This window comes from Bubalus kerabau, chromosome 2 (assembly GCF_029407905.1).
Source record: "Bubalus kerabau isolate K-KA32 ecotype Philippines breed swamp buffalo chromosome 2, PCC_UOA_SB_1v2, whole genome shotgun sequence".
Classification (NCBI taxonomy): Eukaryota; Metazoa; Chordata; class Mammalia; order Artiodactyla; family Bovidae; genus Bubalus; species Bubalus kerabau.
In genome coordinates this window covers 156481140-156502227 of record NC_073625.1, presented here as the reverse complement: position 1 = coordinate 156502227, position 21088 = coordinate 156481140, and the positions used below count along the sequence as shown (strand labels likewise).

The 21088-nt window shown below is 42.4% G+C and overlaps 1 protein-coding gene and 1 non-coding gene across 2 annotated transcripts in view; both read right to left on the bottom strand.

Moving 5' to 3' along the window:
* Window positions 1-21088, bottom strand: part of VEPH1 (ventricular zone expressed PH domain containing 1) — a 258723-nt gene that overhangs the window by 109173 nt on the left and 128462 nt on the right. The window contains exon 6 of the mRNA XM_055569246.1: window positions 18658-18878. Within this exon, the coding sequence (XP_055425221.1) occupies window positions 18658-18878 (221 nt within the window). The remainder of the gene's footprint in view (window positions 1-18657; window positions 18879-21088) is intronic.
* On the bottom strand, window positions 13715-13821 carry LOC129645087 (U6 spliceosomal RNA). Its single transcript, XR_008711178.1, has one exon. It is a non-coding gene; the product is annotated as a U6 spliceosomal RNA (small nuclear RNA).

Sequence of the window (21088 nt, the reverse complement as noted above, 5' to 3'; positions counted from 1 at the left end):
GAAATATCAATAACCTCAGATGGGCAGATGATACCACCCTTATGGCAGAGAGCGAAGAGGAACTAAAGAGCCTCTTGATGAAAGTAAAAGAGTAGAGTGGAAAAACTGGCCTAAAATTCAACATTAAAAACGCTAAGATCATGGCATTCTGTCCCATCACTTCAAGGCAAATAGATGGGGGAAAAATGGGAACAGTGGCAGATTTTATTTTCTTGGGCTCCAAAATCACTGCAGATGGCGACTGCAGCCATGAAATTAAAAGATGCTTGCTCCTTGGAAGCAAAACTATGACAAAATTAGACAGCATATTAAAAAGCAAAGACATTACTTTGCTGACAAAGGTTCACCTAGTCAAAGCTATGGTTTTTCTAGTAGTCATGTATGGATGTACGAGTTGGACCATAAAGAAAGCTGAGTGCTGAAGAATTGATACTTTCAAACTGTGGTATTGGAGAAGACTCTTGAGAATTCCTTGGCCAGCAAGGAGATCAAACCAGGCAATCTTAAAGGAAATCAACCCTGAATATTCATTAGAAGAACTGATGCTAAAGCTGAAGCTCCAATACTTGGGTCACCTGATACAAAGAGTTGACTCATTAGAAAAGACCCTGATGGTAGGAAAGATTGAAGGCAGGAGGAAAAGGAGGCAACAGAGGATGAGGCGGTTGGATGGCACCACTGACTCAATGGACATAAGTTTGAGCAAGCTCCGGGAGATGGTGAAGGACAGGGAAGCCTGGCATGCTGCAGTCCATGGGGTCACAAAGGGTCCACCATGACTTAGCGACTGAAGAACAACAACATAACACAGGAGTCATGAGATGGGGTGGTGATGAAGAGTCTCCAAGGCAGCCAAAGCCACAAGATGGACCAGAGAGGACGTTCCATTTCTAGCTATCAATCCACCTGGGTTTGTCACAGAGTTTTGCCAGCAGGGAATTAGGACAAGATTTGGTTCCAACAGTTTGAAAGGTTGGAAAATGGTAGATAGAAGTTTGAGTTTATAGTAAACATTCACTGTCCTTTACTTCCCCTCTTGGTTTTTATATTTATTATAAATAGATAGGAGAGAATTGTTCAAAAACAGAGATCTTTTAGAGACAGAAATTCTGCATTCCTCTTAGAGCAAAGAAATGCATTACGAATGTGAGAGAATGGGTGGAGAACAGAGCCACTGGTTCTGTGTGCATTTATTTGTGGGGGCTGGAGGTGGGGGCAGGGAGTTGGGCTCATGCAGGGGGATTGTTATTTCTTTTCCATTTGTCACTTTTAACTCCAGAGGTAATTTTACAGAAATCTTTGTCAGAGTTCTATAATCCCCTAAATATTAACTTGGCTTTAACTCAACACACCACATTACAAGAGGCTCAGATGATTTCCAGTCTGAGCAGTTTTTGGTGTCTGTTGCCAAGTTAAAGTTTTTAAAAGCAGCTCTAGGGATACCCAGGAGGGGCAGGGAAAGCCTAATTATCTCCCTCTTATGTGAACAAGACTCCCCCTTAGGAATGTATTGGTCCATGAGCAGCTCACTGCTCTCACTAAGCTAGGAGATGAGACTGTAAAGCTGGCAGTGATGGAGAAATTGGCAGCCTCTTTTTCCTGGTGTCTTAAATCAAAGAAAAATATATTAGTTAATGTTTGATGAGCTTGGCTTATGATTCCATATCCAGGATATGTATTTTGCAGAGTTGAGCTTGTTAGAGAAGTGGGAGAACATAATGGATCAAATCCACATAGGAGTCCTAAATTCTTAGGATGTTATGTTTCCTACTCTTCAGCAATTTCTTGAGTCATCAATCATCATAAGAATGACAGAGATGATCTCTCAGTTCCACAGCACGGTCATATGTTTGGGGACTGAAATGAGCAAAGCCTCTGGAAAAGCTATACTTGAATACTAAGGGAAAGGACAATGTTGAATCTAAATTCTTGGTACTCTCTTCTGCCTCAGACTACCTTGGTGGGCAAGAGCAGAGATTAGAAGGTGCCCAGTTATATGGGAACCAGAATGAAGAACTTTGCTGAAACAGTGACTCCATGGTTTATTTCATTCACAACAAGGTTCTTTAGGGGCTTCACAGAAGGGATGGTGGGGAAATAGACTGAATATGGCCTTCCAGGGAAAAGACCGAGGTTTATGACTCCAATCTCCTGTTTATTAGTGACAGGCAAATCTCTTTATGTCTTTTCTGTCATCTAAAAATGGGATCAATGTTACTGCATCACTAGATTGCTGAAAGCATTATAGGAGATGAGTTTGACAGTGTACCCATATAGAACGGGCATAAACATGTAAAGCAGTAAAAACCTAGGAGGCTATTGCCCAACGCAGACCTTTGATACCACAAGAAGGCAGCTTGTACAGGTAATGCCAAGCCTGGAAGATGAGCTTCTCCTTTTCTAGGCCAGGAAGGACTACCCCTGCAGCATCCTAAAGGCTGTGGACTACAGGACAGCAATGCTTCCTACTGTGTGAGCATACAAGTGCTGGAATATCGAAATGGCTGATTTTAAAAATTCCCTGAACTTCAAGTATGAATTCTGAGCAATTACAGACAGAAAGAATATTCTGCTAAAAGAACAAAAGTTTAAAAGTCCTGATACGAGGAAGTGACCACTCATACAGATGCTCGGTCATTTGCTCACTTTTCATGTAACCAACACGAGAAGGAATGGAACACAGAAAAAGATCAGCAAACAGTGCAGACCCCTGCCTTTGCTGTTCAGAGCGATGTTTCTGGACCAGCAGAATCAGCATCTCCTTAGAGGTTGCTGGAAAGGCAGTATCTCAGGCTCCATCTCAGACCTGCTGAATCAGAGTGCCCTTAACCCAATCCCCAGGTGTTCCAGTGCACATTCAAGGTTGAGAAGCACTGGCCCAGGCACTGAAAGAACAGAATTGGAATTAGACCAGGGTAGAGGCATTTTCTCTTAAGCAAAGTTGCCGAGGGTTTCGCCAAGTCTGCAGTGACATAAAACTTAAAACAATAAGCTGTGTATTATTTGGAGTTGGAGTGTGGTAAGCTGTATGCAGCTCCCTCGCATCCCATAGCTTTATTCTCCTCAAGCTTTCCAGGGTTTTTATCGATTCCCAGGTAAATGTACCTTTTCACTTTTTGCCCTTGATAGATACTGCTTCAGATGGACCCCAGATTTGTAGTCAAGACTCCCAAGCCTAGAATGGGCAGACCAGGCAAGCAGCAGCCTTGGTAGAAGGCTACCAGATCCTACCAAATCATCAGCTGAATGTGGCACAAGTTACAAAAGCACTCGGTAAATTACAAAAGAGTCCAAAAATGTAAAATAGTAATGTCATTAGAACACTCTGAATCAAGTGTGAGAACTGGAGAGACACACGCTCCTCCTTTTCTGGGCCAACTTGATTTTCTGGGAACTTGAGCAGGTAATGGGGGCTGGTGGTGAGGATTAAAGAGAGGATGTCTGCAAGCACTGGGCCTGCAGAGGGAAGAGGTAAGACATTGTCATTCACGATCATTTGATACTGGAAGAGCAGGGCCATGGTTAATTATCTTTTTGGTACATCCCCTTATCCTGTCTGCCCATTTTACTATTAAGCAGACCCTCTGCCATCTCCATTTCACAGATAGAGGAGCTAAGGAACAGAGATGTCAAGTAGTTTACTGAACAACTAGTAAGCCCAGCATTAAACACAAGTGTCTACCTCCAGAGCTCACCCACTTCACACCCTCTCCCATTGCCTCTCAGTAGAAGTTTCCTACAGGTTGCCTCTGACTCTGCCCTAGAAAGAAGTAACACGTTTGGGGATTGGTGATAACATTGTAATCAATAAGAATTATTGTATGCTAATATCTCTGAGTAACATCCTATGGGAACACACCAGACAGAGCTGACATATAATTGCTGAGCAACCCTTTACAGGTAACTGAAAAGTAAATGTTGGTGTTCCCTTTAACAAAATGGGCTTCCCTGATGGTTCAGTTGGTAAAGACTGTTAGTCACTCAGACATGTCTAACTCGACTCCAAGTACTATAGCCTACCAGGCTCCTCTGTCCATGGGATTCTCCAGGCAAGAATACTGGAGTGGGTTGCCAAAGAATCCACTTGCAGTGCAGGAGACCCTGGTTTGATTCCTGGGTTGGGAAGATTCACTGGAGAAGGGATAGGCTACCCACTCCAGTATTCTTGGGCTTCCCTTGTGGCTAAGCTGGTAAAGAATCTGCCTGCAATGCGGGAGACCTGGGTTTGATCCCTGGGTTGGGAAGATGCCCTGGAGAAGACAAAGGCTACCCACTCCAGTATTCTGGCCAGGAGAATTCCATGGACTGTATAGTCCATGGGGTTGCAAAGAGTCGGACATGACTGAGCAACTTTAAGAAGAAATGGATGTATTTGCTGTCTACCCACTCCAGAGTTCCTGCCTGGAGAATCATATACACAGAGGAGCCTCGTGGGCTGTTGTCCATAGGGTCACAAAGAGTTGGACACGACTGAAGAGGCTTAGCACACACGCGTGGTAGTGACTGCAGAGTTCAATCATGATAGATACCAAAAAGGAACAAAGGAATGGGGAGTTTGGGGGGAACAAAAATAGCAAATAGTTGGGTCATCAGGGTCAAGTAGAACTTTTACCCTCAGCTGTTACCCTTCCCACAAGAGCTGTGCAGGGTATAGCTCCTCGTACCACTCCTTCCACAATACAGGCTAAATCTTTGCTATTCCCTGTCTTGTTTGAAAGAGGAAGCCAAGCCGAAGGAGCTTGATGAAAAGCAATCTTCTCTTTTGTGTGTCTTGTGTTTTGAACACTTCTTTGTTACAGGAAAGGGGCCTGGCCCCCCTGGTGAAAGTGTAATTGCATTGCTCACACTCCTGGCAGGGTCTCCACCTGGGTCTCTCCCCTCTCCCCACCCCACCCCCACCTCCATCTTTGCCATACAGGCAGAGCCGGCCCCCTGGGGCCTCACGCTCCCTGGGCCTGCTTCATTGGCTCCAGAACTGATAATGCTGTCTCCCACCTACCTCTCTTGCTGATAAACGAATTCCTGAAATACCTTTACAGACCTTCACATCATCATAAATGCTGCTTTAAGGAAGGACAAATGGTGGAAGTAAATGAACAGCAGATGGAACATAAATGGTCCCACATGTCAAATTTAACTTCTTCAGTAAGAAGAGAGGCAAAAAACCAAGGTCCTTCCGTCCCTATGCATGGAGGAATAACAAGAACCACAGCTACTGCCACAAATGGTTGTTCCAATTTTCTTTTTATACAAGTGACCACCATAGACCTCCTGAGACTGAAAACATCTACATGTTTTTTATGAAAACTCTAGTCCCCTTGGTGGGGTGAAATTGCATTCAGCTTTTCCTAAGCAGGGGGCAACACTGACCAGAACATCACATGTTTTTAATTATGGTCCTGAACCTCCTTATGTACATTTTTCAAGCCAACAGTCACTCTGAAAAAATCAATTTCTCTTTGTATAAACATGGCTTGCCTAAAAAAGTGGGAGTTTTTATAGGCACTTTTAAGATTCTATTTTCCAAAAATCTTAATTTATCTACTTGAAAACATAATTGTAATATATAGGGGAACTATATGTAACTTTGTTCTATATTTTCCAAGTCTACTGTAAATTTGCCATCATACTTTGATCATTTAAAAAAGAAAAAAAAAGGACATTGGTTAAATTTACAACAAAATGTGACTAGTTCTGTAAATTACTTATACATTTATACAATGGGACACTATGAAATCATTAAACTAATGCTTGTGAAGAATAATGTTTTTTAAAAAAAGACTCTGTTCTCCTTACATAGGGCATAGGCTCTGATTATTAGCTTTCTTAAGTTTGAGGGAGACTGGAAGTGCACACGGAAAGACACCAAGCACTTCAGGGCAGGACTGCACATGTGAAGGAATTGAGAGGCAACGCGAGTTGTCATAAGCCAAAAGAGAGAAGGTAACTATGGGCATGGGTAGGCAGGGAAGACTTTCTGGGTAATGGGTATTAAACTGGAGTCCTGGAGAAAAGCAGCCTTTGGTGGAAGAGAGGCACAAAGAAGGCATTCTAGATGGTTAGTAGGGTATCATTTTGGAGAGGAACAGGCAGGTCACCCGGAGAAGGCAATGGCACCCCACTCCAGTACTCTTGCCTAGAAAATCCAATGGACGGAGGAGCCTGGTGGGCTGCAGTCCATGGGGTCGCTAAGAGTCGGACATGACTGAGCAACTTCCCTTTCACTTTCCACTTTCATGCATTGGAGAAGGAAATGGCAACCCACTCCAGTGTTCTTGACTGGAGAATCCCAGGGACAGGGGAGCCTGGTGGGCTGCCGTCTATGGGGTCACACAGAGTTGGACACGACTGAAGTGACTTAGCAGCAGCAGTAGCAGCAGGCAAGTCACCGTTGATATTCCTTTACAATTCCTTTATTAATGAAGTACTGTGAACACTGTAAACCTTGCCCAAACTAAAATTTGACATACAGTGAGTTAGACAAAGGAAGAAATGAAAGAAAACTCTATGAGATAATGGCTGGGCATTTACACAACTGCCCCTCCAAGAACTACCACGAAATCTAGAGATGAGTAGGGATTGGGTAGAGAATTTTTCTTTGTTGCCCATCCACAAGGTTTCCTCCAATACCCTTTAGTATGAAGCCTTTGTAACCCTAATACATATTTAAAAACTTTGTTGTTGTGAGGATATAACAATATAACAGTGAAATCTCCCAGCACTGAACCTATCACATGGGAGGAGCTGGTAAAAGCTTGATCAGACTTGGAAATGCAGGCTTCTCTGCAAACTTGGAGAGAAGAACCTGGCGTCCTGCTCTCTGCAGTTTCAGCTGTGGACTTGGTAAAGAGCCACCGCTCCTGAACTATCCCTGAGCTGGGCTTTCAGGGATAGTGGATCACACTAGAGTTGGGTTCTGATGAGACTCACAGATGTTAAGATGGAAACTCTGGAATAACAGGTTGCAAAGGGTCTCACAGTTGGAAAAGTGTCTCTGCAGGCCATATTGCTTTGCTATACATTCCAGACATACATTGACTCAAAGTCCCTGTTCTCCTCTGTCATCCATTTCTTTGATGTTCCGTGCATGAAATTTAGGATAAACCAAAACTCTGGGGTGACTCCAAGGAGGGCAGATATCCTGGAGTCATTCTCTTGTGAACATAATCTCCTTAATTCTCTCTTCCCTCCATCCTCCCCCACATACTGCTGCTTCATGTCCTTCCCCGCACTGTGTCACTGCTTTCCATTTTCAGGTTTCCCCTGCTACCTGAAAGAAGAGTGTTCTTATGAAAACTTGTCTAAATTGAAATGGGTATAGGGCAAAGAAGCAATTACTTTTTTAAAATAAAAGCAAAAATTCTCTTCAGGTTTCTTTTTGTTAGTGAAAACAAATCAAATTGGAGCTCCATAACCCCCTTTCCACATTCTCAGGTTCAACCAATATAGAATGAAGTTTGAATTTCCATCTGCAATTAATTGAAATTAACAATCTGCAACTAGTCTATAAGGGGCCAACAGAACTACCCCATTTTATAAGAGGGACTTGAGGGCTTTTGGTGTCCTGGATCCTAGAATCAAGATGACTGTAATAAAGTAGATCTTTCCTCAAAGTAAAGAAGTGTAAAGTCAACGTTTGTAAAGTGAGGGATACCTCTATCCTGAAATCAAATTTCAGTTCAGTTCAGATGCTCAGTCATGTCTGATTCTTTGTGACCCCATGGGCTGAAGCACGCCAGGCTTTCCCGTTTATCACCAACTCCTGGACTTTGCTCACACTCATGTCCATTGAGTCAGTGACGCCATCTAATCGTCTCATCCTCTTCCACCCTTTCTCCTTCTGCCTGAAATCTTTCCCAGCATCAGGGTCTTTTCTAATGAGCTAGCTCTTCACATCAGGCAGCCAAAATATTGGAGCTTCATCATCAGTTCAGTTCAGTTCAGTCGCTCAGTTGTGTCCAACTCTTTGCGACCCCATGAACCACAGCACGCCAGGCCTCCCTGTCCATCACCAACCCCTGGAGTCCACCCAAACCCATGTCCATTGAGTCGGTGATGCCATCCAACCATCTCATCCTCGGTTGTCCCCTTCTCCTCCTGCCCTCAATCTTTCCCAGCATCAGGGTCTTTTCAAATGAGTCAGCTCTTTGCATCAGGTGGCCAAAGTATTGGAGTTTCAGCTTCAGCATCAGTCCTTCCAATGAACACCCAGGACTGATCTCCTTTAGGATGGACTGGTTGGATCTCCTTGCAGTCCAAGGGACTCTCAAGAGTCTTCTCCAACACCACAGTTCAAAAGCATCAATTCTTTGTCACTCAGCTTTCTTTATAGTCCAACTCTCACATCCATACATGACCATTGGAAAAACCATAGCCTTGACTAGACGGAACTTCGTTGGCAAAGTAATGTCTCTGCTTTTTAATATGCTGTCTAGGTTGTCCTTCCAAAGAATATTCAGGATTGATTTCCTTTAGGATCGACTGGTTTGATTTCCTTGCTGTCCAAGGGATTCTCAAGAGTCTTCTCCAACACCACAGTTCAAAAGCATCAATTCTTCAGCACTTAACTTTCTTTATGGTCCAACTCTCACATCCATATATGACAACTGGAAAAACCATAGCTTTGACTATATAGATCTTTGTCAGCAAGGTTATGTCTCTGCTTTTTAATATGTTGTCTAGGTTTGTCATGGGTTTGAGTGAACTCCAGGAGATGGTGATGGACAGGGAGGCCTGGCATGCTGCGATTCATGGGGTTGCCAAGAGTCGGACACGACTGAGCGACTGAACTGAACTGAACTGAGGTTTGTCATAGTTTGTCTTCCAAGGAGTAAGTGTTGTTTAATTTCATGGCTGCAGTCACCATCTGCAGTGATTTTGGAGCCCAAGAATATAAAGTCTGTCACTGTTTCCATTGTTTTCTCACCTATTTGCTATGAAGTGATGGGACCGGATGCAATGATCTTTGTTTTTTGAATGTTGAATTTTAAGCCAACTTTGTCACTCTCCTTTTTCACTTTCATCAGGAGGTTCTTTAGTTCTTTGCTTTCTGCCATAAGGGTGGTGTCATCTGCGTATCTGAGGTTATTGATAATTCTCCTGGAAATCTTGATTCCAGCTTGTGCTTCATCCAGCCCTGCATTTCGCATGATGTACTCTGCATGTAAGTTAAATAAGCAGGGTGATGATATACAGCCTTAATGTACTCCTTTCCCAATTTGGAACCAGTCCATTGTTGTATGTCCGGTTCTAAATGTTGCTTCTTGAACTGTACATAGATTTCTCAGGAGGCAGGTCAGGTGGTCTGGTATTCCCATCTCTTGAAGAATTTTCCACAGTTTGTTGTGATCCATATTGGCACCCCACTCCAGTACTCTTGCCTGGAAAATCCCATGGATGGAGGAGCCTGATAGGCTGCAGTCCATGGAGTCACTAGGAGTCGGACACGACTGAGCGACTTCACTTTCACTTTTCACTTTCATGCATTGGTGAAGGAAATGGCAACCCACTCCAGTGTCCTTGCCTGGAGAATCCCAGGGACAGGGGAGCCTGGTGGGCTGCCATCTATGGGGTCGCACAGAGTCGGACACGACTGAAGCGACTTAGCAGTAGCAGTACACGGTCAAAGGCTTTAGCATAGTCAATGAAACAAAAGTAGATGTTTTTCTGGAATTCTCTTTCTTTTTCTATGATCCAACAGATGTTGGTAACTTAATCTCTGGTTCCTCTGCCTTTACGAAATCCAGCTTGAACATCTGGAAGTTCTCAGTTCACGTACTATTGAAGCCTAGCTTGGAGAATTTTGAGCATCACTCTGCTAGTGTGTGAGATGAGTACAAATGTGTGGTAGTTTGAACATTCTTTGGCATTGCCTTTCTTTGGAATTGGAATGAAAACTGACCTTTTCCAGTCCTGTGGCCACTGCTGAGTTTTCCAAATTTGCTGGCATATTGAGTGCAACACTTTCACAGCATCATCTTTCAGGATTTGAAATAGCTCAGCTGGAATTCCATCACCTCTACTAGCTTTGTTTGTAATGATGCTTCCTAAGGCCCACTTGACTTTGAACTCCCATATGTCTGGCTCTAGGTGAGTGATCACACTGTTGTGGTTGTCTGGGTCATTAATATGTTTTTTGGATAGTTCTTCTGTGTATTCTTGCCACCTCTTTTTAATACCTTCTGCTTCTGTTAGGTCCATACCATTTCTGCCCTTTATTGTGCCCATCTTTGCATAAAATACTCCCTTGGTATCTCTAATTTTCTGGAAGAGATCTCTGCTGCTACTGCTGCTAAGTCACTTCAGTCGTGTCCGACTCTGTGTGATCCTGTAGACGGCAGCCCACCAGGCTCCGCCATCCCTGGGATTCTCCAGGCAAGAACACTGGAGTGGGTTGCCATTTCCTTCTCCAATGCATGAAAGTGAAAAGTGAAAGTGAAGTCACTAAGTCGTGTCCGACTCTTAGCGATCCCATGGACTGCAGCCCACCAGGCTCCTCCATCCATGGGATTTTCCAGGCAAGAGTACTGGAGTGGGGTGCCAATTGCCTTCTCTGTGAAGAGATCTCTAGTTTTTCCCATTCTATTGTTTTCCTCTATTTCTTTGCATTGGTCGCTGAGGAAGGCTTTCTTATCTCTTCTTGCTGTTCTTCGGAACTCTACATTCAGATGGGTATATCTTTTATTTTCTCTTTTACCTTTCACTTCTCTTCTTTTCTCAGCTATTTGTAAGGCCTCCTCAGACAACCATTTTGCCTTTTTTGCATTTCTTCTTCTTGGGGATAGTTTTGATCACCGCCTCCTGTACAATGTTACGAACCTCTGTCCATAGTTCTTCAGGCACTCTATCAGGTCTTTTATTATTATTATTATTTTATTTATTTATTTTTCACTTTACAATATTGTATTGGCTTTGCCATGCATTGACATAAATCCGCCATGGGTGTACCTGTGTTCCCCATCCTGAACCCCCCTCCCACCTCTCTCCCTATCCCATCCCTCTGGGTCATCCCAGTGCACCAGCCCCGAGCACCCTGTATCATGTACTGAACCTGGACTGGTGATTCGTTTCACATATGATAATTTACATGTTTCAATACCATTCTCCCAAATCATCCCACCCTCGCCCTCTCCCACAGAGTCCAAAAGACTGTTCTATACATCTGTGTCTCTTTTGCTGTCTCGCATACAGGGTTATCATTACCATCTTTCTAAATTCCATATATATGTGTTAGTATACTGTATTGGTTGTCTATTAGGTCTAATCCCTTGAATCTATTTATCACATTCACTGTATAATCACAAGGGATTTGATTTAGGTCATACCTGAATGGTCTGGTTGCTTTCCCTACTTTCTTCAATTTATGTCTGAATTTTACAATAAGAAGTTCACGATCTGAACCACAGTCAGCTCCTGGTCCTGATTTTGCTGACTGTGTAGAGCGTCTCCATCTTCAGCTGTAAATAATATAATCAACCTGATTTTGGTATTGATCATCTGGTGATTTCCATGTGTAGAGTCATCTCTTGTGTTATTGGAAGAAGGTGTTTGATATGACCAGTGTCTTCTCTTGGCAAAATTCTGTTAGCCTTTGACCTGCTTCATTTTGTGCTCCAAAGCCAAACTTGCCTGTTACTCCAGGTATCTCTTGACTTCCTACTTTTGCATTCCAGTCCCCTGTGATGGAAAGGACATCTTTGTGTGTTGCTAGTTCTAGAAGGTCTTGTAGTTCTTCATAGAAGCATTCCACCTCAGCTTCTTTGGCATAGGTGGTTGGGGCATAGACTTGTGTTACTGTGATATTGAATGGTTTGCCTTGGAAATGAACAGAGGTCATTCTGTTTTTTTAGACTGCACCCAAATACTGCATTTTGGACTCTTGTTGACTATGAGGCCTATTCCATTTCTTCTAAGGGATTCTTGCCCACAGTCATAGATATAGTGGTCATCTGAATTAAATCTGTCCATTCAGATCTATTTTAGTTCACTGATTACTAAAATGTCGATGTTCACACTTGCCATCTCCTGTTTGACCACTTTCAATTTACCTTGATTCATGGACCTAACATTTCAGGTTCTTACGCAATATTGTTCTTTATAGGATCAGACTTTATTTCCATCATAGTCACATCCACAACTGGGCATTGTTTTTGCTTTGGCTCAGCCTCTTCATTCTTTCTGAAGCTATTCTCCACTCTTCTCCAATAGAATATTGAGCACCTATTGACCTGGGAAGTTCATCTTTCAGTGTCCCATCTTTTGCCTTTTCATACTGTTCATGGGGTTCTCAAGGCAAGAATACTGAAGAGGTTTGCCATTCCTTTCTCCATTGGACCACGTTTTTACACCTACCTGATTTTACCTTTGGGCTTCTGCAGTGGCTCAGAGAGTAAGCAATCTGCCTACAATTTAGGACACCTGCATTCAATCTCTGGGTTGGGAAGATCCCCTGGAGAAGGAAATGGGTATCCACTCTAGTATTCTTATCTGGAGAAATCCATGGACAGAGGAGCCTGGCAGGCACCTTTGCTATACTTTGCCTTTCACTTCACCTGCCACCTGATTCTTAAAAACAAAAAATAAACACAGTTTCACCACTACTCTCACCATCACCATCAAAACAACCAAAGAACATACCACCCATTCAACCAAGCCAGAGGTTAATCCTTTGAGTTAAAACTTCTTAAACGTAACTTTCTCCCCCATGACTTTGGCCTGTTGGAAAGGTGGGTGTGAGGGAATAGTGACCCCATGCCCGGGGCTTAGGGCTGAGTCAGATGTCCTTTGTCCTTTCCCTCTGCTTCCCCCTTGTGCCTTCCTCCTGACCCTCCCTTTTCCCTACCTTTTCTCATTTCTCCTATTTACCTCCCCACACAATTTCTAGCCCTCAAAGCTTCTATCCCTGGTTGGGGCCTGAGTCTAACCTCCTACTAAGACCACCTGTGACGAACTGTCCCCGGTTCTGATGGTGTCTGATCAGAGCAGCCTCCCTGGCACCACATGCACTTAGCAAAGGCATCTTCTAGTCCAAGGATCGCTGACTGCTCAGCCAGCACACAGTTGCCAGGAGCCACCCTCTCTTTCTCCAGCTTCTCCTGGGTCTTAGCAAGCAAACAGTTCAATGGTTAGTGGCCACCCAGCAGGCTACTTAGGGCTCATACAGTTTTGAAAGGTACAGACCTTTTTTCCTATCTTGACGCCCTCTCTTTTTTATTTTTTAAAATCTTTAAAATTAATTCTTCTTGGAGTACGGTTGATTTACAATGTTGTGTTAGTTTCAGGTATACGGTAAAGTGAATCAGTTTTATATATATATATATATATATATAACTCCACTCTTATAGTTTCTTTTCCCATATAGGTCAATATAGAGTATTGAGTAGAGTTCTCTGTGCTACACAGCAGGTTCTTACTATGTGCTAAGTCACTTCATTTATGTCTGACTCTTTGCAACCCCATGGACTGTAGCCTGCCAGGCTCCTCTGTCCATGGGATTCTCCAGGCAAGAACACTAGAGTGGGTTGCCATGCCTGTTTCCAGGGTATCTTTCCAGCCAAGAGATCGAACCCATGTCTCTTACGTCTCCTGGATTGGCAGGCAAGTTCTTTCCCACTAGTGCCACCTGGGAAGCCCTATTTTTATATGTAGCAGTATGTATATGTAAATCTCAAACTCCCAATTTATCCCTCCCTGCTTCCCCTTTAGTAACCACGAGAAAAATATGGAGTGCTTCACAAATTTGCATATCATCCTTGAGCAGGGGCCATACTAATCTTCTCTGTATGGTTCCAATTTTAGTATATGTGCTGCTGAAGCGAGCACCACCCTGTCTTTTTTAATCCACAATTGCTGTTATTTTTTCTTTTACTTCTCCAGAATTAACTTCAAAATCTAAATGTTTTGCTTGGCTATCCTGTTATTTAGCCCTGTTGGTTTATTATTTAGATAAAAACATTCATCCTGAAATATAGGAATAAGAAAAGTGCAAGTGTGCTTACCTGGTGTATCAAATAAAACTCACCCAGTTAATTCAGTCATTTGGCACAAAGGAGGCTCCTGTCTCCTCCAGTTTTTTAGTCTCTCTAGGATGCTAATTGTTTTTCTTTTGATAGTCTTATAATCTTGGCCTGAAGTCTAAAATCTGGCCTGCTGGGCTATGTGTCAGATTTGTAAATTAGATGACATCTGTTTTGAATTTTAACCATCTTTAATTTTCTTTCAAGCTCTCTCTTCCCTTATTCATTTCCCCTTCAGTTGTAAGGGTCAGACTTTGCTAGATGCTTCAGACAAAAGTGTGGATCTCTCTGCTTTGTGGGGCACAGATTAAAATTACTGAAGCTAAATGGTCACAATGAAGGCTATTCAGAGAAGAGATGTTGGGAGAGAAGCCTTAGCAACCATCCCAGAGAGGATGAGCAGCTAATACAAAAAGGGGGCAGTCCACACCAGTCTTTTTGAGGTTCCCACTGAATACTTATAATCGATTAGAAGGAGGCTGATGGAGAGGGTTGAAATGGATGAAGTATTCTGAATTGAGGGAGAGGCTGAGGTGGTGATGGTGGTGGCAGTATTTGAAGAGCATGGTGACCTTTTATCTTTTAACATTTTTTTCTCTTTTTGTCCCTAGAAAAATAATAAAGGGAGGAGAAATGAATTTTTCTAATGCAGACCCATATTTGGATAGTGAGACCCCCTTTTTTTCCCTCCTATCTACATATCTCTTAAATTCTTCTTTTCATGAGGAGGTTGTCTATTGCTAATTGGATTGGGCCTACTTTATTAAGAACCATTTTTTCTGTTGGAATGCCTTAATGTAACACCCTGTATAACAAGTTTTTCCTTTATACAAACCCTTTTCACACATATAATCTCACAGAGAGTCAATTGGCCTCTTGTAACTTTGCATGTGTAGAGGCAAGAAAGAATGGACAGACTGTTGGCCAGAATACATGTCTGAGCTTTTACATCTGATGCACACGCCAGTCACCATTGGAAGAAACGAGCAGGCTAGCTGTGCAGAGAATATAAAGTGGCTCCCCCAAACCCCAGCTGTAGAAGCTCTAAACTGAATTCTGAAAGCACACCATGAAAATGAGCTAGCAGTGACTCTGCTTGCACACAGATGACAAATCCTCCCTTCACGATGCTGGCTTTGGGTTTCTTGGATGTTGCCATGTGTAGGCTGTTGCTAGGTGTAAATGCTGTTTTTAAAGTGGAATATGTAGATAGCAGTGGTTTTCAATTGGGGGATATTTCTGTCTCTAAGGGGACATTTAGCAATGTCTGGAGACATTCTTAGAACAGCTGAGGGGGAGCGTTGCCCCTAGCACCTGGTGCATACAGGCCGGGGAAATGGTAAGTATTTCTAGAGTGCACGGGATAGCTCCACAACCAAGACTTAACCAAATGTCAATAACACCAAAATTAGAAATCCCGGTATTGTAGAAATCTGTACTAGATGTTAAACCAGGGAACAATAGATTTTAATATGCTAAATCAAAAGTATGGTGTTGAGAGAAAAGGGCACTTGCTACCTGTCTTCCTTGAATGAACAGCTATTGTTGAGATGACCGTCTTGGCCAGAAAATATTCTCTGTGTGGAATGAGCAAAGAGGTGCTTCATATGGGCTCCCCCTTCTTGGTTACCAGCATGCTTTTCCATGTGCATGTGGTCACTCGAGCTAGACACCTCTGGATTTTCATTCACTCTTCTCCCCTTCTCCTCAGCCCACCTCTCACCAGTAACTGATTCTTTCTAAGTCCAAGCTGTCTCACCATGGAGGGAGCCGACTGCTAAGGCTCCAACAATAGCATCCTGGTCACCCTCTCTCTTGCCAGCTAAATCCATTCAGGGCTCCACCATGTCAGCCACTTCCTCACACCTCTAGTCCTTTAGTGAAGAAATATTGAATGCCCACTATCTGCTAATTACTGTGTTAGAAGCAGTGTTCATTCTCTGGGTAAAAATCTTTCCAAGTCACCAGGTTGCTTACAGAACAAACTCCTTGCTTCTCTGTGAATGTGCCTCTGACCTAACTTTTCAGTTTACTCTCCTGCGCTCTACTGATGTATTCACTCCGGTCACATTGAACCAATTGCTTTTCCTCAGTCTGGGTCACACATTCTTAAGCTCTTTTATCTTTGCACGTGAGGAGTGTCCTTTGTATTTGGAGTGCCCTTTAAACCCTTATTTGGGAACTTTCATTCATCCTGTGCAACATGATCTGGTACCTACGCAGATGCCTAGCTCATGGAAGCTACTCAACAAATATGGAATGAATTTAAATTTCATCTTCTTTGTAAACATTCTTCATTTCCCTGGCTGTATGTCTCTCTTGAGCCACAGCCTGCTATACCCACTTCCACTAACGCCTCACATGCACTGACTGTGAACGCTTTGAGGAATGTCTTATGTCTTGTTCTGTGTCTCTTGGGACCTTCAGGCTCTGTGCCATGCTAGACATAAAGTGGATCCTTGTGACAAAATCTTCGCTATTTTGTGAGGTTGGCTTCTGTGTTTCTGGAATGCTATTTCAGACTGAAAATGATATGCATCATTTGTTAACCCCCCCAACTCACAAAATCTGATGCTAGTCTTAAATGTGTCCTGCCCCTTCTGAAATTTTAGTCCATCTTTTATCATTTAGTTACTGTGTAACTTTGGGAAGAGATTTAACCAGTCTCTGAGCCTTTGTTTCTTCCTCTATAAAATAGGAATAATGATAATTGCCCTTCTCAACTTATAGAGTGATCATGAGGATCAAATGAGATGATGAATTCGAAAGTATTTTGTAACTTCTATGGTCATAAAACTTTCCAAGTGTCTCTCTATTCAAAATGTGACAAATACAATAAAACACCCCCCTCAATCTTGCATGGTCTAGACTTCTTGAAAGGACCAGATTTATCATATCCACTCTCTCCCTTCAACCCCAGGCATCCTATTTTATGCCCATCCATACCACTGGCAGATCACTCACTACAATCATCAGTAATTTTTAAATTGCCAATACCTGTGGACATTTATCTATTCTTCCTTCATTTGACCTGACCCCAGTCTGCCTCTGCCTGAGATGTTCTCTGCACTGGGGCCAGAGTAAGCCTCCTGAAACATGGATTCTGATCATATCCTAATACATAAAAATCCTACCATGACTTCTCACAGCCTCCAGGATAAAATTTAAACTCCTTAAGAAGGTCTTGATGAAAGTGAAAATGGAAAGTGAAAAAGTTGGCTTAAAGCTCAACATTCAGAAAACGAAGATCATGGCATCTGGTCCCATCACTTCATGGGAAATAGATGGGGAAACACTGGAAACAGTGTCAGACTTTATTTTTTGGGGCTCCAAAATCACTGCAGATGGTGACTGAAGCCATGAAATTAAAAGACGCTTACTCCTTGGAAGGAAAGTTATGACCAACCTAGATAGCATATTCAAAAGCAGAGACATTACTTTGCCAACAAAGGTTCGTCTAGTCAAGGCTATGGTTTTTCCTGTGGTCATGTATGGATGTGAGAGTTGGCCTGTGAAGAAAGCTGAGCACCGAAGAATGGATGCTTTTGAACTGTGGTGTTGGAGAAGACTCTTGAGAGTCCCTTGGACTGCAAGAAGATGCAACCAGTCCATTCTGAAGGAGATCAGCCCTGGGATTTCTTTGGAAGGAATGATGCTAAAGCTAAAACTCCAGTACTTTGGCCACCTCATGCGAAGAGTTGACTCATTGGAAAAGACTCTGATGCTGGGAGGGACTGGGGGCAAGAGGAGAAGGGGACGACAGAGGATGAGATGGCTGGATGGCATCACTGACTTGGTGGACGTGAGTCTGAGTGAACTCCGGGAGCTGGTGATGGACAGGGAGGCCTGGCGTGCTGCGATTCATGGGGTCACAAAGAGTAGGACATGACTGACTGAACTGAACTGAATTGAAGAAGGTCTGTCATATCCTGCACCATCTGGTCCTTGCCTATTATTTCATCAGTATTACCTAATATTGATGCTAGCCAGACAGAATGACTTCTGTTTCCAGAAAGTGCTGTGCTCTTCCACATACTGCCCCAAAGCCAGCCTGGTATAATCTGGTAATCTTTCAAGACTTGGTTCCAAATGTCACCTCTTCTGGGAAGCATTTCCTGATTTCAGCTTCCCATTCCTCTCCATTCCATGCAGAAGTAGGTACCCCAATCTGTGTTCCCCAAACTCCCTGACACAATCATAATTGGCATAATCTTCCCACTATTCTATAATTATCCACTTATTATTTACCTACTCTCTGGACAATGAGCTCTTTGGATAAAGGAATATGTTTTATCTCTCTGTATGTCTAGCTGTTGGCAGGATTTCTGGCATAGAGTAAGTAATGATTTAAATGTTTGTTGAATAAATAAACAAATTCTATAAACATTATTATTTGTACTACATTCTTATTTCTTTACTGTATTTTCTGCACTTAAAAAATTGTTTTGGTTACATTCTGGTTTTTACAGATTTAGAAAAATTCTGGCAAATGTCATAATTTATCCAGAAGTTACTCTATGTTGAGATAGTGAGTTTGGCTTTCTTTGGAAACTTTGATGCCTACAAAAGAAAGCATAGCCTTTGGTTCTATGCCTTCATGGGTTTGCAGCAGATCCTGAGGTCCCGAGGAATTCCTACTCACCTGTCATTTCTGGCCTTGGTGGTTTCCAGTTGTCGGGTAAGGAGCTTGGAAATGGCAGTGAAGCTGTTGCTCATGCGGAAGATGTCTCTGCTCTGTGGGCCCAGGATGGAGGAGAAGGTGTCCGTGATGCTCTTGATCTCCAGCAGGAGAATATGATGAAATGAGTGCTCCATGCTGGCCAGCTGACTCACCAGGAATGGCAGGCAGCTCCTGGCTCTCTCCTGCAAGAACAATGGAGAATGCATACAATTGCTGGTAGGGATGAAAACGGGTGCGGCCACTAATGAAAACAATATGGCTGTTTCTCCAAAAACAGAACTACCCTATGATCCATTAATCCCATTTCTGGGAATCTATTCAAAGGAAACAAAATCATTATCTCAAAGAGATACCTGCACAGCCATGTTTGCAGAAGCATCACTTGCAACAGCCAAGACATAGAAGCAACCTAAGTGTCCACTGACAGATGAATGGGTAAAGACAATATGGCATACATGCATGGAATGAAAAGTTATTCAGCCACAAAAAAGAAGGAACTCCCACCATCTGTGACAACATAGATAAATCTGGAGGGCATTATGCCAAGTGAAACAAGTCAGAGAAAACACAATTACTTACTGATATCTCATATATATAGAATCTTAAAAAAAAAAAGTCAACTCATAGAAACAGAGACCAGAAAAGTGGTTGCCAATGGCTAGAGGGTGGGGGAAATAAGTAAAAGTTAGTAAGGGGTACAAACTTTCAGTTATAAGATGAACAGGGGTTTGAGAGGCTAATGCATAACATGGTGACCACAGTTGCTAACACAGTATCATGGAACTGAAATTTGCTAAAATATATTGGATAATGGATGGGTTAGTTAAATTGATGAGAGGAATCCTTTGATATACATATATGTATATCAAATCATCATGCTGTACACCTTAAATATCTTATAACTTTACTTGTTAATCATACCTTAATAAAGCTGGCAGGGGGTAGAAGGGAGTGGAGAATAATGAAGAACTAAGGCCTGTATTTTAAAAGAAAGTCAGAGTCCCATGACCTGCAGATGACAGCTTTATGGGGAGTATACTTACAGAGCTAGCTGAAGCTAACAATGTTTCATTCATGATGCCTCTGAATTGGCTTCTTTGAGGTTTTAATTTCTTTCCTGATTCCCAGGACAATTTTTTAAAATTTTCCTGTTACTCCCTTCTTAAGAATATGTAGTCTCATGAGCCTATCTTGCCATGTCCAAAGCTCTCAACCACCGCTAATGATCTGACCTCACACATCTACCCTTCTAGACTATAGTTCTTCCTGGGGCCAAGGTTCCATGCCAGTGACTCACTAACTCCACACGGACACGGGAGGCCTGATCAGCGGCACCCTCCAGCCATCCACCTGTCGGATGATGGCAGGCACCATACTACCTCTTCTCCACAGGGTATCTTCACTCATCTATTCACTTTAAGCATCTGGCAGCATGTTACAGATTTATGTGCCTGGTTGAACGAGTAGATTCTATTAGTTAGCTTTAATCAAGTTAACTCTCACAATTGACTTAAATAGATTCCTTCAAAGAAACTGATAATGAAAGATAATATGAATAACTTAGGTATGAATGAATAAGAAAATGGCTTAGCTGACAGGTCTCCTATACCTAGGAGAACTCATCAGGCATATTATGGGCTGACAAGTTTGAATCCAACATGACTGGAAGAGAGCCATAAAAATTCAAAATTATCTAGAAGGTTATTTGAAATGTAGATTTGTGGCCAACATAAATAATGATATACCATTAATAATTTAAAATATGCTTATTTCATCTTTAACTGCTCTTTTAAAATCTTTATTTTTTACTTAAAAAAATTAATTTATTTTTTAATTGAAGGATAATTGCTTTATAGAATTTTGCTGTTTTCTGTCAAACAGCAACATGAATCAGCCATAGGTATACATATGTCCCCTCCCTCTTGAACCTCCCTCCCATCTCTCTCCCCATCCCATCTCTTATATATTTAAAAATTTTTATAATGGTAGTATAATAGAATATATGTATAATTATAAACAAATATATGGCAGAGATTGATGCTCAAAATCCTTTTAAATGATAGGTGTACAAGTCTAAATTAACTCTTCCAGGTAGGAGTTTCCCTGTCTCCTTTGTTACAGCATTTTGAGCCTTCATTTCTTTCAAGATGTAACTCCTGTCTCCTTCATGAAGCCATCCCTAGTGACCTCTTCTGTGTGAATTTTCTTTGTATTACAAATTCTTTTTTAAACATCTTGATGGGCTTCCCTGATAGCTCAGTTGGTAAAGAATCCGCCTGCAATTCGGGAGATTTGGGTTCAATCCCTGGGTTGGGGAGACCCCCTGGAGAAGGGAAAGGCTACCCACTTCAGTATTCTGGCCTAGAGAATGCCATGGGCTGTATAGTACATG